General features: G+C 44.4%; 2 protein-coding genes across 2 annotated transcripts in view; one reads left to right on the top strand and one right to left on the bottom strand. All coding sequences in view use genetic code 11, as the record gives it.

Annotated features, from left to right (window-relative positions):
• EGR_08364 (Beta-galactosidase) overlaps positions 1 to 6915 on the bottom strand; it is a gene marked incomplete at both ends in the record, with an annotated part of 13393 nt that extends 6478 nt beyond the window's left edge. Inside the window, 10 exons of the mRNA XM_024497613.1 lie at positions 706 to 829; positions 1493 to 1618; positions 1965 to 2092; positions 2163 to 2366; positions 2810 to 2988; positions 3126 to 3224; positions 3246 to 3328; positions 3745 to 4140; positions 5761 to 6470; positions 6903 to 6915. Of these exons, the coding sequence (XP_024347982.1) occupies positions 706 to 829; positions 1493 to 1618; positions 1965 to 2092; positions 2163 to 2366; positions 2810 to 2988; positions 3126 to 3224; positions 3246 to 3328; positions 3745 to 4140; positions 5761 to 6470; positions 6903 to 6915 (2062 nt within the window). The remainder of the gene's footprint in view (positions 1 to 705; positions 830 to 1492; positions 1619 to 1964; positions 2093 to 2162; positions 2367 to 2809; positions 2989 to 3125; positions 3225 to 3245; positions 3329 to 3744; positions 4141 to 5760; positions 6471 to 6902) is intronic.
• Positions 6916 to 7376: 461 nt separating this feature from the next.
• Positions 7377 to 10181, top strand: EGR_08363 (Fanconi anemia group M protein; the record flags this gene model as incomplete). The annotated part of the gene is made up of 1 exon (XM_024497612.1): positions 7377 to 10181. The coding sequence occupies one exon, from the start codon at positions 7377 to 7379 to the stop codon at positions 10179 to 10181; it is 2805 nt and encodes a 934-aa protein (XP_024347981.1).
• Between the last annotated feature and the right edge of the window lie 1885 nt (positions 10182 to 12066).

Genomic DNA, 12066 nt, shown 5'->3' with positions numbered 1-12066 from the left:
CGATGTAGCTTGGCGCTGCTGACATGGTCTAGGGGCCAAGCCGCCAGGTCCAGGCACAATGGTGAAGCCCTAAGTAGCCTGTTAACAAAACCGAGAGGTGAGCGACTATTGTGCTACTGCATCCCCTAAGTACAAGCAATTCCGTTCTAATGGGTGTTTGGTTTCACTAACCAAACCCTATCGGAATTTAAGTCCACAGCCTTATAAGGCTGATAGTTTCGCATACGTCAAAAGAATAATAAAAGTTAATGCCCCTTCCCCCCTGTTTTGGCCCAAGGATATGAAGCTACCACTAACACGCCCGTGCTAATTGAAGATTCGTCAACTCAACACCACTCGTCCAGAAACATTTTAACAAATCAAAACCAGTGAGAAACTCTAATCTGGATGAGCAATCTTTAAAAGACATAAATCCAAGCACACACGTATACACACACCAGAAAAAAACGAATACACCGCCTCACAGCCCTCCAAAGCATAGTTAAGTTTAGGTCAGAACAGTCCATAAAGCAATAAAAGAATCCGACCGATCAACACCACAGTTCTTATGATTTACCATCAAGCTCGTCAAGAATACAATCAGGTACACAAAATGCAGCATCAGGTAAGGCTGAACGGTTTTAAAAGAAGCACCTGGAGACTGTACATGGAGGCCGTATGGAGGTGGGGGTAAGAGGAAGCAAACACGTCTCCGAGACTAGCGACCCAACTTGGAAAAGCGCTCGAGATCGGGTACTGCTGTCACAAACTGATCAATGTGACCGAGGGAGTTAAGGTTTACCATACCTCCATCCTCCTCCCCGCCCTCGTCCTCCACTAACACCACATCCTGAAAGCAAACGCAAAACAGAGTAGGAGTTTCTAAGTAGAAACCAGGCGAAAAATATGTGGATTTTTGAGGGGATAGAGAGCCTAACACTGGTCTTGTTGATCATGACATGGTGTGATTACTTCCCTTGGAGGCAATTACATGAAAAGCAACACTTTACCGATGTCTCTCAGAAACTAGACCGAAAAAACCGGTAAAGAAAATAGGCGCCTATTTAAAAGCACTGACATGGCGTGTCCGAGTTGATAAGTACCCCGCTCTACCTTAGAAAGTGAACAAAGCACCTATTAGTCAAAACGTGCAATGAAACAATTGACAACACAAATTAATCACCTCAACGGCTAGTTGGTTGAATTTGAATAGAGGGTGAGTGGCAGAAGTAAAAACATGACAAAACACGTTCGCACTATTTACAAGGCTTGAGTGAGCATTAAGGATCATAAGTGATGTTAGTGACTTCGGGATGAGTGATGGCTTCTAAAATCTGCATTTTTTAAAAAACAAAAGTGAAAAATTGGCCTAAAGCACAATTTCACTAGCCCAATGCCGGAGTTCAAAAGCCCCGTGGATGCTGGTAAAATCGCGACGAAGCTCGTAGTTCATTATTTGTAATATGAGCAACTGAAAAGAAAAATCACTAAGCAGAAAGTCTCGTGAACGTACCGAGGAGTAGGAGGTGACACCCGGACTAGTGAGACGCAAGAAACAATCACCGATTACCAAACGCGTCTCGCCGTTGTCTAACAGTTGAATCTTGCCAAATTTGCCCTCCTTTTGTAGAGGCGACTCCTGTGAGTGAGAGAGCAATCTACTCATAGTTGAGCAAATGGTATGCATACACTCTTTCTGTGGAGAAATGTTGCAAATAGACATGATGTTCCAGGACGAAAAAAAATATTGTACGAGAAAGTGAGGCCTTTGAAAAAATATAATGTGTTATTAAAGAGACTAAAGCCAAAAGTATTAACTACATAAACGCCCATGAAAGTCCTTGTTTAAACAAGACTGCACCTCTTCAAATCTAATAGTGTATTAACTTTACCCTATCCTAATTCATGTATTTTATGCAATAGACAACCGAAAACATATGGAAAAGATTTTACAACAGACATGGTGCACAAGGGCAGGAACACACCTCTGAAAGAAGGGCATCGGGGATTCGGAGATGAAAGAGACTGCCATTGAGGGAGGTTTCGTCAAAGAGTTGCGAAGGAATCACAGTAGAGCGGAGGCTTTTCGGCGTCCCTAAGTTTGCTGAGCAATCTGTAAATGAGAGAAAGAACATAATACTGTCTGATTCAGTCCACTAATTTAGTACTTGAATAGTGCCAACCTGGAACGGATGGGGAAGCAAGATTGTTAGTATCAAAGGCAGTAGGAGGATCCGGAGGCATGCAGATGGGTGGATATCTGAAAAATTGTTGAACATCAGTGACGGGGGCTCTACGGCAACCATCTAATTCGACATCCATCGGAGATGATGGCGACTGAGCCACAGCCTGCACGGATGTCCTGTTAGCTCGAGTTGGGAGGGATTCTTAAAAAATGAGGTGAAATGGAGCGTACGTGGATAAACAGCAATTCGCTTCCAAAAATATCAATGAAAACAAAATAGAAATGCAACCTTGACATGGTGAAATTCTGCCTAAACTTTAAAGACGAATAATAAAAGAACCGTGGTAAGCAGTAAGAGAAAGCAAGTCAAAAGCATTAAGTTAAAGTAATCAAAGGGAAAAATAAAAAAACAAATCCCTTTTTATAACATTTCGTGGCGAAATGTGGCGCCTTCAATTGTATTTCAACGATATATTGGGATGTTTAGAAGCATATAACCAACTTATGTAAAAAAGCAAAAAATTATTGAGCATTGTAAGTGTATATACGAGAAACAAAGTAAGATAGTTCGGGCTATTAGTAGGAAGCGTGCGACACAATAACAAGAACAGCATGAGTGGGAAGGTTATGAAATGGTAAACATACGCAGTTCGACGGTATTTTTGTCAGATTGTGGGACGCAACCAAGACCGGTCTCAAATATGGAGTAGCTTTGAACATAACGCGACTCTTCACCCTCTAATAATTGACGATTTATGCGAGGTCGTTTGGTATTCGATTTTTTGGCTGAATCATGGGAATTCCGGTTCTTTGGAGGTGGATTCCTAGTAAAGCAGACAAACCACACAGCTGTAACACGTTATTATGATGGTTTGTTTTTATGCATCAAAGTAAGATAGCATATGGAAAGCTAGCATAGACTAAAAGACTGATAAAAATTTATCAAAATCCTGAAACATACGTGCCGTCAGATTGGGATATTTTTGCCAAAGCCTTTGATATGTTTGGAGTAAATCTCCTCTTCTTAGAAGAATTTTTACCGTCAAGATTGAGCGCGTTCCTAGAATCCATTTAACGACACCTAGCGACAGTATCGTCTTTTACAATCCTCAGACTGGGAACTCGTGACCAAAGTGCCACAGCCAACGAGATCAACTGGACCGCCTATAAACGAATAATAAAACACACACTCATATCCTTAATAATGCAAAAAAGGTAACAAAAATCCACGTAAAAATTCATTGTTTTTGCTTTTATAGTTTCCTTATCCTCACGTAATGGCACGCAAACATCCCCACCCCCACGAGTGATTAAATGTTGATGAATGGGTGGATCACCCCAGCCCCGTCCGCGAGCGGAACTCGCAATTCAACCCCGACTACCAAACTCCTGCAATGGTCTCAAAGAAAGAATAGCAATCCTTGAGAGCGACCGGCGACGCACCCCACACCACCTCCACCCACGCTGGATCCGAAGTGGATAACAGAAAAATGCACACTCCCACCGCGCACGGAATACATCACATTGGCCAGAAATCAACATCTATCAAGGCTCATCAGGTCCCTTAAAGCGCCCTCAACATCCGGTTCATGCGTCTCAAACTCCATCCCATCACTATCAAACGGTGGGCAGTTAAACGGTAGCAGTACATACAGAATAAACCTCTTCACAAAAGTCTCAATTCCTCCATAGCTTCTCCTCCTCTCCACCACCCTCGCATCTGTGGAAATTTGGAGACCCAGAAAGCGAAACCAATTAACGCGAGGTCCAAAATCGAAGGGATTGCGGAAGATGAGGTGATGCTTGCTCAAAGCCCGTGCCAGCCTCCGATTCTGGTGATACTCCACACTGGTTTCTCCACGTCCGATGAGGCGACCGTGCCAGAGAAGAAGGCCCATTACGAATACGAAAACTAACGCAGCGACACGGTAGATAGCACACAGGACTGTGTGGACGAGGCAATTGATTCGATGATGCTATTTTGTTAGAACCGAGACAAAGAGAGAGGAAGATGGATTAGCAAGACTCATGTTGCTTCCCTTTTATTGATTACAAATTAATTTCACCCTTTATTAGATGCTAGCATGATCACATAAGATGTATGAGAGATGAATGAGAAAAACCCATCCTAAAGTTACCTTATTATGGCATCTTTTTCTGAAACTCGATGCAGTTAATTTGCATTTAGTGCTGAGAATACTCGACTAAGATTGATAATTACAAAGCCGGGATTCCATCGGACAAATAATAAGACGTTATGTTAGATTAACGAGGAACCACAAAAAAACATCAAACACTGTGTCGGAAACGAAGGAGAAAAGGTTATACTCATGTTCACCTTTGCCTCCCATGGTATTTATCAGTAGACTTCTGAATGGATCTTTTAAAGCCTTTTTACTTTGAAAACTAACGGGACAGCCGGTGTCATTGACAGCATTTCCTTTTGTTTCCAACATAAAGCAAACACATTCGTCAGTCCACCGGTACGGCACTATTTACCGTCCTCCAACATCCTCTTCATGTTTTGAATCCTCGTAACATGTCGAATGAACCTGATTGATGTGATTCTAGCCTGTCTGCCTTAGAAAAGAGGCCTAACTCAGATTCAAAAATGAAAATTTTCGCCATATTTGCTACGTGGCATTTGGAGAGGACGTAGTCTGGGGTAAAACAACATATCGTCCACGTCTTAAAGAAGTCATTTGGGTCTGGTAATGAACCATTGGACTATGGTGATGCATTCAGTTGAGAAGGGCCTTCTCTTCGGCACAGATATCAGAATTAGCTGCTGCTATTGCCTATCCAGCCTGAGTGATTAAGCGTTTCATTTACACCTACATTGAGTGGGGGTGGAGAGTTGTGGCGCCAGCTAAGTAAACGGATGCCACATACCACGTTTTGACAGATGGCAATAAGCTGCAAAGACTAGACCATAAAATGACTCAGTATTTCAAAATGTGGGAGAGAGGGACGGAGGAAGGAGGGAGGATTACCGGCATCACTATTGTAGCACCAGGCAATCACAGAATATGGGCATTTGGAACATAAAAGTGGCAAAAATGGGGGTACCTAGGACAGTGTGGTTCGTTTCTACAGACAACGGACTTCATAAGTACAAAGCTCGCAGACTTATGGGTCCTTGAAAAAGAAGGATAGATTTTCAGAGCAAATATGATAAGCTTTCTTAAACTATTTACCATAAACACTGGTTATCTTACACATGAAAAAGATGCCTTGACATTGAAACCCCCTCTTAAAGCAGTCTATGGCTGATATTTGATCGAAGTGATTCCTACCCTTAGATGTCAAACGTCCAAGTCGGGTGGAAGAATAAACCCTGAATGCTCACTTTCAAAGCAAATCCCCCACGTTTACACGTCTTTGGTCTTAGAACTTAGTCTTGATAAGCATACATTCAATACTGTGGTTGATGGACTGCAAAGCATTACCTCGAAGCGGCATTTCGGCCAATAGATACAACACAAAGCACACACCACAAGACAATACTGTAACAATGGGGTAAGCTGGAAACAGAGAGCCATCCACGGAAACATATTATAAAACCCAAAACAAATAATTTTCAGCCCTCCACTTACCTCGCCATCTTGGCACACCTGACTCGAGTGCTCCACAAAGTCTCCGAACCCCGCCACATACAAATACACAATACCAATAGCAAGATGGGCCAAAAAGAGAAAGAAGTGTCTGTGGGTGCGCAGCCCCACGCAGTTATTTAGCCAAGGACAGTGATGATCCATACGCAGCACACATACCCCACAGACCACACAGTGATGAGCCCGCCACGGGCGTGGGCGCAGGCAACGGGCGCACATCGTTCGGGGGAGGTGTGGAGGTAGTGGAGAGAGCGGAGGCACATGACCAGGCGAGCACAAGACACCAGCAAGGAAGTGGACGACGATGTTGGCGAGGACGACGTGACCGAGCACTGCGTGGAGCAGGAGCCAATACAGTTCAGAGGAGGTGGAGGAAGCCGTGGCACGCCAACGAGAGAGACGGAGGGGAAGGAGACAGAAATAAAGGGAGAAGACAACTGCGCAAATGTTTACTGCTGCGAAGGCGACGAGACAGCGACCAAAGCCACGGCGATGAGCGCCGAGCAGCCGGATCACGAGGCGGAGGATGAAAAGCCGCCAGTATAACAATTTAGCCAATGCAGCTAGCAGCTGAAAAGAACTTGAAAGCAGCCACCAAATACCTGAATGGTGGGAGCTGGGAGAAGGAAAGGTGAGCTCGTCCCAAACGAAAGCATCAGCGATTAGAGCGAACATTCCCAGCAGGCAGTGACCTCATGTGGTCTGTGGATCTGCATTCAAAACCAGAACACAATTTTAACTAATCATATTCCTGGTACAAAAGCTTTATTCCCTGGCTATAATAACCCATGCAGTTAAAACATTATAATTAATTTAAAAAAAAAACAATTTCGGGTGCGATGGTAATGCACAAAATAGGAGATTCATAAAATATTCCAAAACCACCTGTTCCATGACTTTGTTGCAGTTTTGAGAGAGGTAAAACAGCCCAAATCCCAAAGGAATTTATCGAAAAGCCAATAGAGAAAATTATAACTGCATGCATGTAGCAACCTGTATCAACTGAGCCCGTACAGACATAAATCATGCACACAAAGGGGAAAAGCTGGGAGACTTTTGGAATGCATTCAGATTAGAGGACAAATCCTCTAATACTCTGTACAAATAGCGATGGCAACTCATACCAAGCCGATACATAGACCAACAGTATCAGTGACCATTAGAGGTGACGACTGCGTCTATTTCCGATGGCGCTATAATTTGACCAATGGCAGACGAGTTGAGGGACAGTCATTATCCTCTGAGCTAGAAAGACATATGAATGTACTTGCAAAAAAGTAAGTTGTTGATTCGCAGACAATCTTCGGATGTCTAAGAACCGACAAAGCACTCACATTGACGTTTCTTGCCTATATCATGAATAATCACGGGTCTGGCTGAGATCGAGTACTTCAAGGTCATGTTGGGGGTACGGTCATGCGATGGGCGTCGTTTAAGCCCGTTTTTTCCCACCACGGCGTAGAACTTTATTTAATCGGTATTTGAATTTAGTCACCATAGTAGCTGTTTAGTTTGCTATGGATTGCTTGTTTTTTTTCCAACTGTAGGCGCTCGAAGTATTCGTCCGCATTCCCGACTATTCCGCTTTTAGTTATTAAATGGACAGTTTATTTTCTGGAGGTGGCAATATAAAGTTAGACGCCTCCTCACTGTTCAATGAAGTATCAGATAGAGATGAGACTGACGAATCAGCACAAGAAAAAGGCCAACCCACAAACTTTCCCAACCGTCCACCGATATGCTACACCCCGACCACAAATGATTCCACCAACCTTCCTGGCTTCGACCTTACCGCTGGAAATGAATGGCAATACCCTACTAGTGTCGAGTTGCGAGATTATCAGTTCGTAATTACTGAGAGATGCCTCTACCAAAACTGCCTCGTCTGCATTCCCACTGGTATGGGAAAGACCCTAATTGCAGCTGTCGTTCTGCACAACTTCCTTCGTTGGTATCCTACCGGTTGTGTGGTCTTTATGGCCCCCACTCGACCTCTTGTCTCTCAGCAGATGACAGCTTGTCGTGATTTCACTGGTCTCTCCATTTCCGGGATACAGGCAGCCGAGGCCGTAGAATTGACGGGCTCAACATCACCTCAACAACGAGCAGCTCTTTGGAATGGTCCGCATCGTGCGTTTTTCCTCACACCACAAGTTATTGTCAATGACCTCGTCACTGGCATTTGTCCTGCTACTTCGATCCGCTGTATGGTCATTGATGAGGCTCATAAAGCAACTGGAAATCATGCCTATTGTCAGGTAAGCTACCTTCACGTAGTGCTTTTTGTACAGGTGATGCGATCAATTACAGGAGCACCCTACAATCATAGACAATTTCGTGTGGTTGCGCTCTCAGCAACCCCAGCCTCTGATCTTCTGGGTGCCCAAGCGGTGATAGCGAATCTTCTCATTGCTCATCTGGAAGTCCGCACAGAATCTAGCCCTGATGTTCGTGAATATTGCCATCAACGAGCCATCGAGACCATCATAGTTCGTCTAGATCCACAGCTCTCCCGCTTCAAACAACGCCTTTGCGATGTTGCGCGTCCACCGCTTCAACGCCTGTGTGAGCACAATGCACTGTGGGCTTCAAATCCCCGTCGACAACCCGACCCTGAAGCGTTTGCCGCCTTCACACTGGTAAAAGCCCGCGAAGCCTTTACTCGAAATAATCCTTCCTCATCCTTCTTTGGCGCGGTTCTTCGAGACTTCCGACTAGCGACATGTTTCGCTCGTGCCCTCCAACTCCTCACACAATATGGTCTACGCCCTGTCTATCAGTATCTGCTTACCAATATCGGGTCATCCAACGACCTGGCTCAGGTCACTGGACTACAGGAGTTTGTCACAGAACTCGGGAGTGCTCTTGGAGCTGCCGAAGCCACGGCAGTGATGAGTCAATTGCCTTTTGTTCCAGGTCATCCGAAGTTGCTCAAACTCCGCGATGTGCTGATTGAGCACTTTACAGGTGCTTCTGAACGCTGTCAAAGTCAGCGGGGTACTCGGGCGATAGTTTTCACACAGTATCGTGACTCCGTTTCTGACATTATGCACATGCTGGAGGCCTACAAGCCCAATTTACGACCAGCGGTATTTGTGGGTCAGACCTCTTCAGGAGGTCAGCATCACTCAAAGAAGCGGAACACTCAGCGAGATCAACTCCATGTAATGGAGATGTTTCGGGAGGGTCGTGTCAACATCCTCATTTCCACTTGTATCGGTGAAGAGGGTCTAGACGTAGGTCAGGTGGATCTGATCGTTTGTTTCGACGCGCACAAGTCACCAGCTCGTTTGATTCAGCGTTTGGGTAGAACTGGGCGGAGGCGCTCAGGACGTGTGGTGGTCCTCCTCACAGAGGGCCGGGAACGATCCAATTTCGCTCTTAGTATGGCTCGCTCCAACACTGTCCACGACACCTTGTTACAAGGTCAGGCTACGCAGAAACTAATTTTTTATCCACACAACCCTCGAATGGTACCACTGGGAGTTAATCCCTCTCCTGTACTTTGGAAACCTTCAATTCATTTAGAAAATAATGCTTCCGTCAGTCACAAAGCTCTGACAAATTACAGGAGAAGATATCCAACACCTCCTGCAAATCTTCGATTCTCCATCTGTGAAGCATCTTCTCTCCTGTCATTCAGTCAAGAGGATACGGGGAAAATGAACACATTTACCCGGCGCTACTCCGTGAATCGTTGGATTCCGGCGATTCGCGAGGGTTTCCAGACTGAGGTCTCAGGTCCGTCAACAACCACGTGGCATTTGGTTGCCTCACTGCGGCTTCTCGAATTGCATCGAAGGGGTCGAACACATGCCATGTATCATGCCATGGGCATCCGGGAAGTCGATATGATTAGTTCTTTATCTGATCTGCCTTCTTCAATGACCCAGTTTTCGCAGACTGCTCCAGGAGAACCCGTAGATCCATCTCCTCCACCTGCATCACAAGATCTGCCTGAGGCTACGCCATCGGTTAAATCGTCAATCCGATTCTTTCGTGGACTCGTATCGAAAACATTAATGGTCGATCCGCGAATCCATACATCTGGTGAACTAAATTTTCCTGACGTTATTTCGATAAGGGGGATAACAATGGAGGGCCTGAACAAGGGACTTGAAAAGTTGATTACATCTGGAATCGATCCTCCTACTCATGAATGTCAACCTGATGCGTGTACGAAATCCGTGCCCTTTGACTCAGCTCCCAGTTTACCTGCCCCACTTTTGTTAGGATCTTTTCACCTCCCGTCTCCAATTAACTCTCCTCCAGCCAAACGACTACGCACCCTGACTATTTCAGAAAAATCTGTTTCGGGTGTTTCAAATGCAACTGACGACATGCGACCCGACCTAATATTGCGTCTCAGTGACGACTTGCATGACTTTCTAAACTCGTGTTGATGATTTCTTGCATGCCTAAGCATTGAGTGAGTTCTATCTGCTGTGGACTAGATGTGAGTTTAGACTCCTTAAGGCTATTTGATTACGATACACAAGGTCCATGCTACTTTAAATGTGAAATAGCCTCGTTTGTATATGAACATCAACTTGTGAATCAGGATGATTCCTCTAGAAAGTGCAAAATCCTTTTAGAGCCAAACCAAAATCTCTCCGTCAACCGTCGATGTGGATTGATAGGAGGAACTCATTGACGTGCCTTGGGTAGACCGAAGGGACTTTGTAAGTGAGATTACACTTCTTTTTATGATGAGCAGAAATTTGCACCCATCTAATTGCCAAAGAGAACTGGGATACCTGTACCATTCTTTTCCCATTTCACCCTCAAACGCACTAGTATTTTCTGCTGTAATGCTGAAATTTCACGATGGAGGACCTTACTTTGCCAGAAAATATGTTGGAATGTCCATCCTGAAATAGGAATGAATCGAAAAGTACATAAGTGTAAAGGGGAGTAATTTGTGGAAAAATCACGTACATACAAATGAGTGTTCCAATCACAGAGAGTATTAATCCTTCTTTTTTGTTCCCGTGTCCAGGTCGACTATGTCAACATTGTCCGAGGTGTTGTTCCTAGGTGGAGGTTCTGAGCGGGATATTTGGGCTGCATTCAGTGATGTCTTCTTCCTTATCTGACTTTTATCTTTGTTCTCTGGGGCCTTAGGAACGCTAACTTTTTTATCATCTATTTTATGATATGGTTTTCTAGTCGCGGCTATTGCTTTGTGATGCAGTACACCAAACCACTTCAAGAAATACAAGTCATTGCATTGTGATGGTTCGATTTTCTCCTTTTTTCCTCCACTGTTAATGGCAGACTGGAAGCTATGCCCAATTCTTGGTTTGGCATACCGTTTTCTATTCATCGTCGGTCGCAATCGTTTGTCGCGATAAGTGCGTTGAGTGAGTTAAACAACTGCCCGCCTGAAATTTCCAGTATGTAGTCGCAAATACACCTTGTCTCTGTAGTGCAGTTAGGCGATTACGGCTACTTAAATACCCCACAAGCTACAATGTTCTAAGTCACTTTACTTGATATTGGTCTAGTTTAAATTTTTCAACGAAATATTTGGGTAAGCACAACTTATGCAAAATGCAACTTGCAAAAAAGGACCCACGCCCCTTGACTAATTACTGCCTTGATTTGAAGTTGTATATGTACCACTTTTCAAATGAACATGCACTGAGCAATGCGTGGCGGATCTTTTGTATACAGCCCTCCACATCTTTCTTAAAGATACGGGGTAGACATTATATTCGTTCAGGGTACGCACTGTCGACACTGGCTTTGCGCAGTCTGGACCGCCCGGGGGAGGCACAATAGCGAACTCCCACCAAAATCGAGCGTTAGACAAACAAAGTAATGCCTATTGATCTATATGTAACGCCCTGAGACTTCCCTGAAGACGAAAAAAGAAGTAATACTTGAGCAGAATTTATATGTTTGGTACACAGAAGGCATTGCGGGCTACTGCCATGACTCCAAGGCCAGCTTATCCGACGAGGTATGATGGCCCTGTTGAAAGTGACTCTTCACCAAAATAGAGAGGTAAACAACCAGCGTATTGCATATATGACGAGCAATTTTTGCTACTAGTGAGGTGCAAATGTCAGCGAAAGGACCTAAAACTTTGCCCAAAATTCCACAAGTCAACTCTTCAATAAGTAATTCCCTGTATAACTTATATACAAATTCGGTTAACTCACGGAGTAACCTTTTCTTCAAGGATCGCTGCAATTTCCCTTTTATGATATTTGGTGCATTATACCAAATTATTTATGTTGACGATTTCCGTGCCTTTAGTGTAATTGGTTGTGTGAAGGGCGT

The sequence above is a fragment of the Echinococcus granulosus genome (assembly GCF_000524195.1).
Source record: "Echinococcus granulosus chromosome Unknown EG_S00104, whole genome shotgun sequence".
Lineage (NCBI taxonomy): Eukaryota > Metazoa > Platyhelminthes > Cestoda > Cyclophyllidea > Taeniidae > Echinococcus > Echinococcus granulosus.
This window is presented reverse-complemented; position numbering and strand designations above follow the sequence as displayed.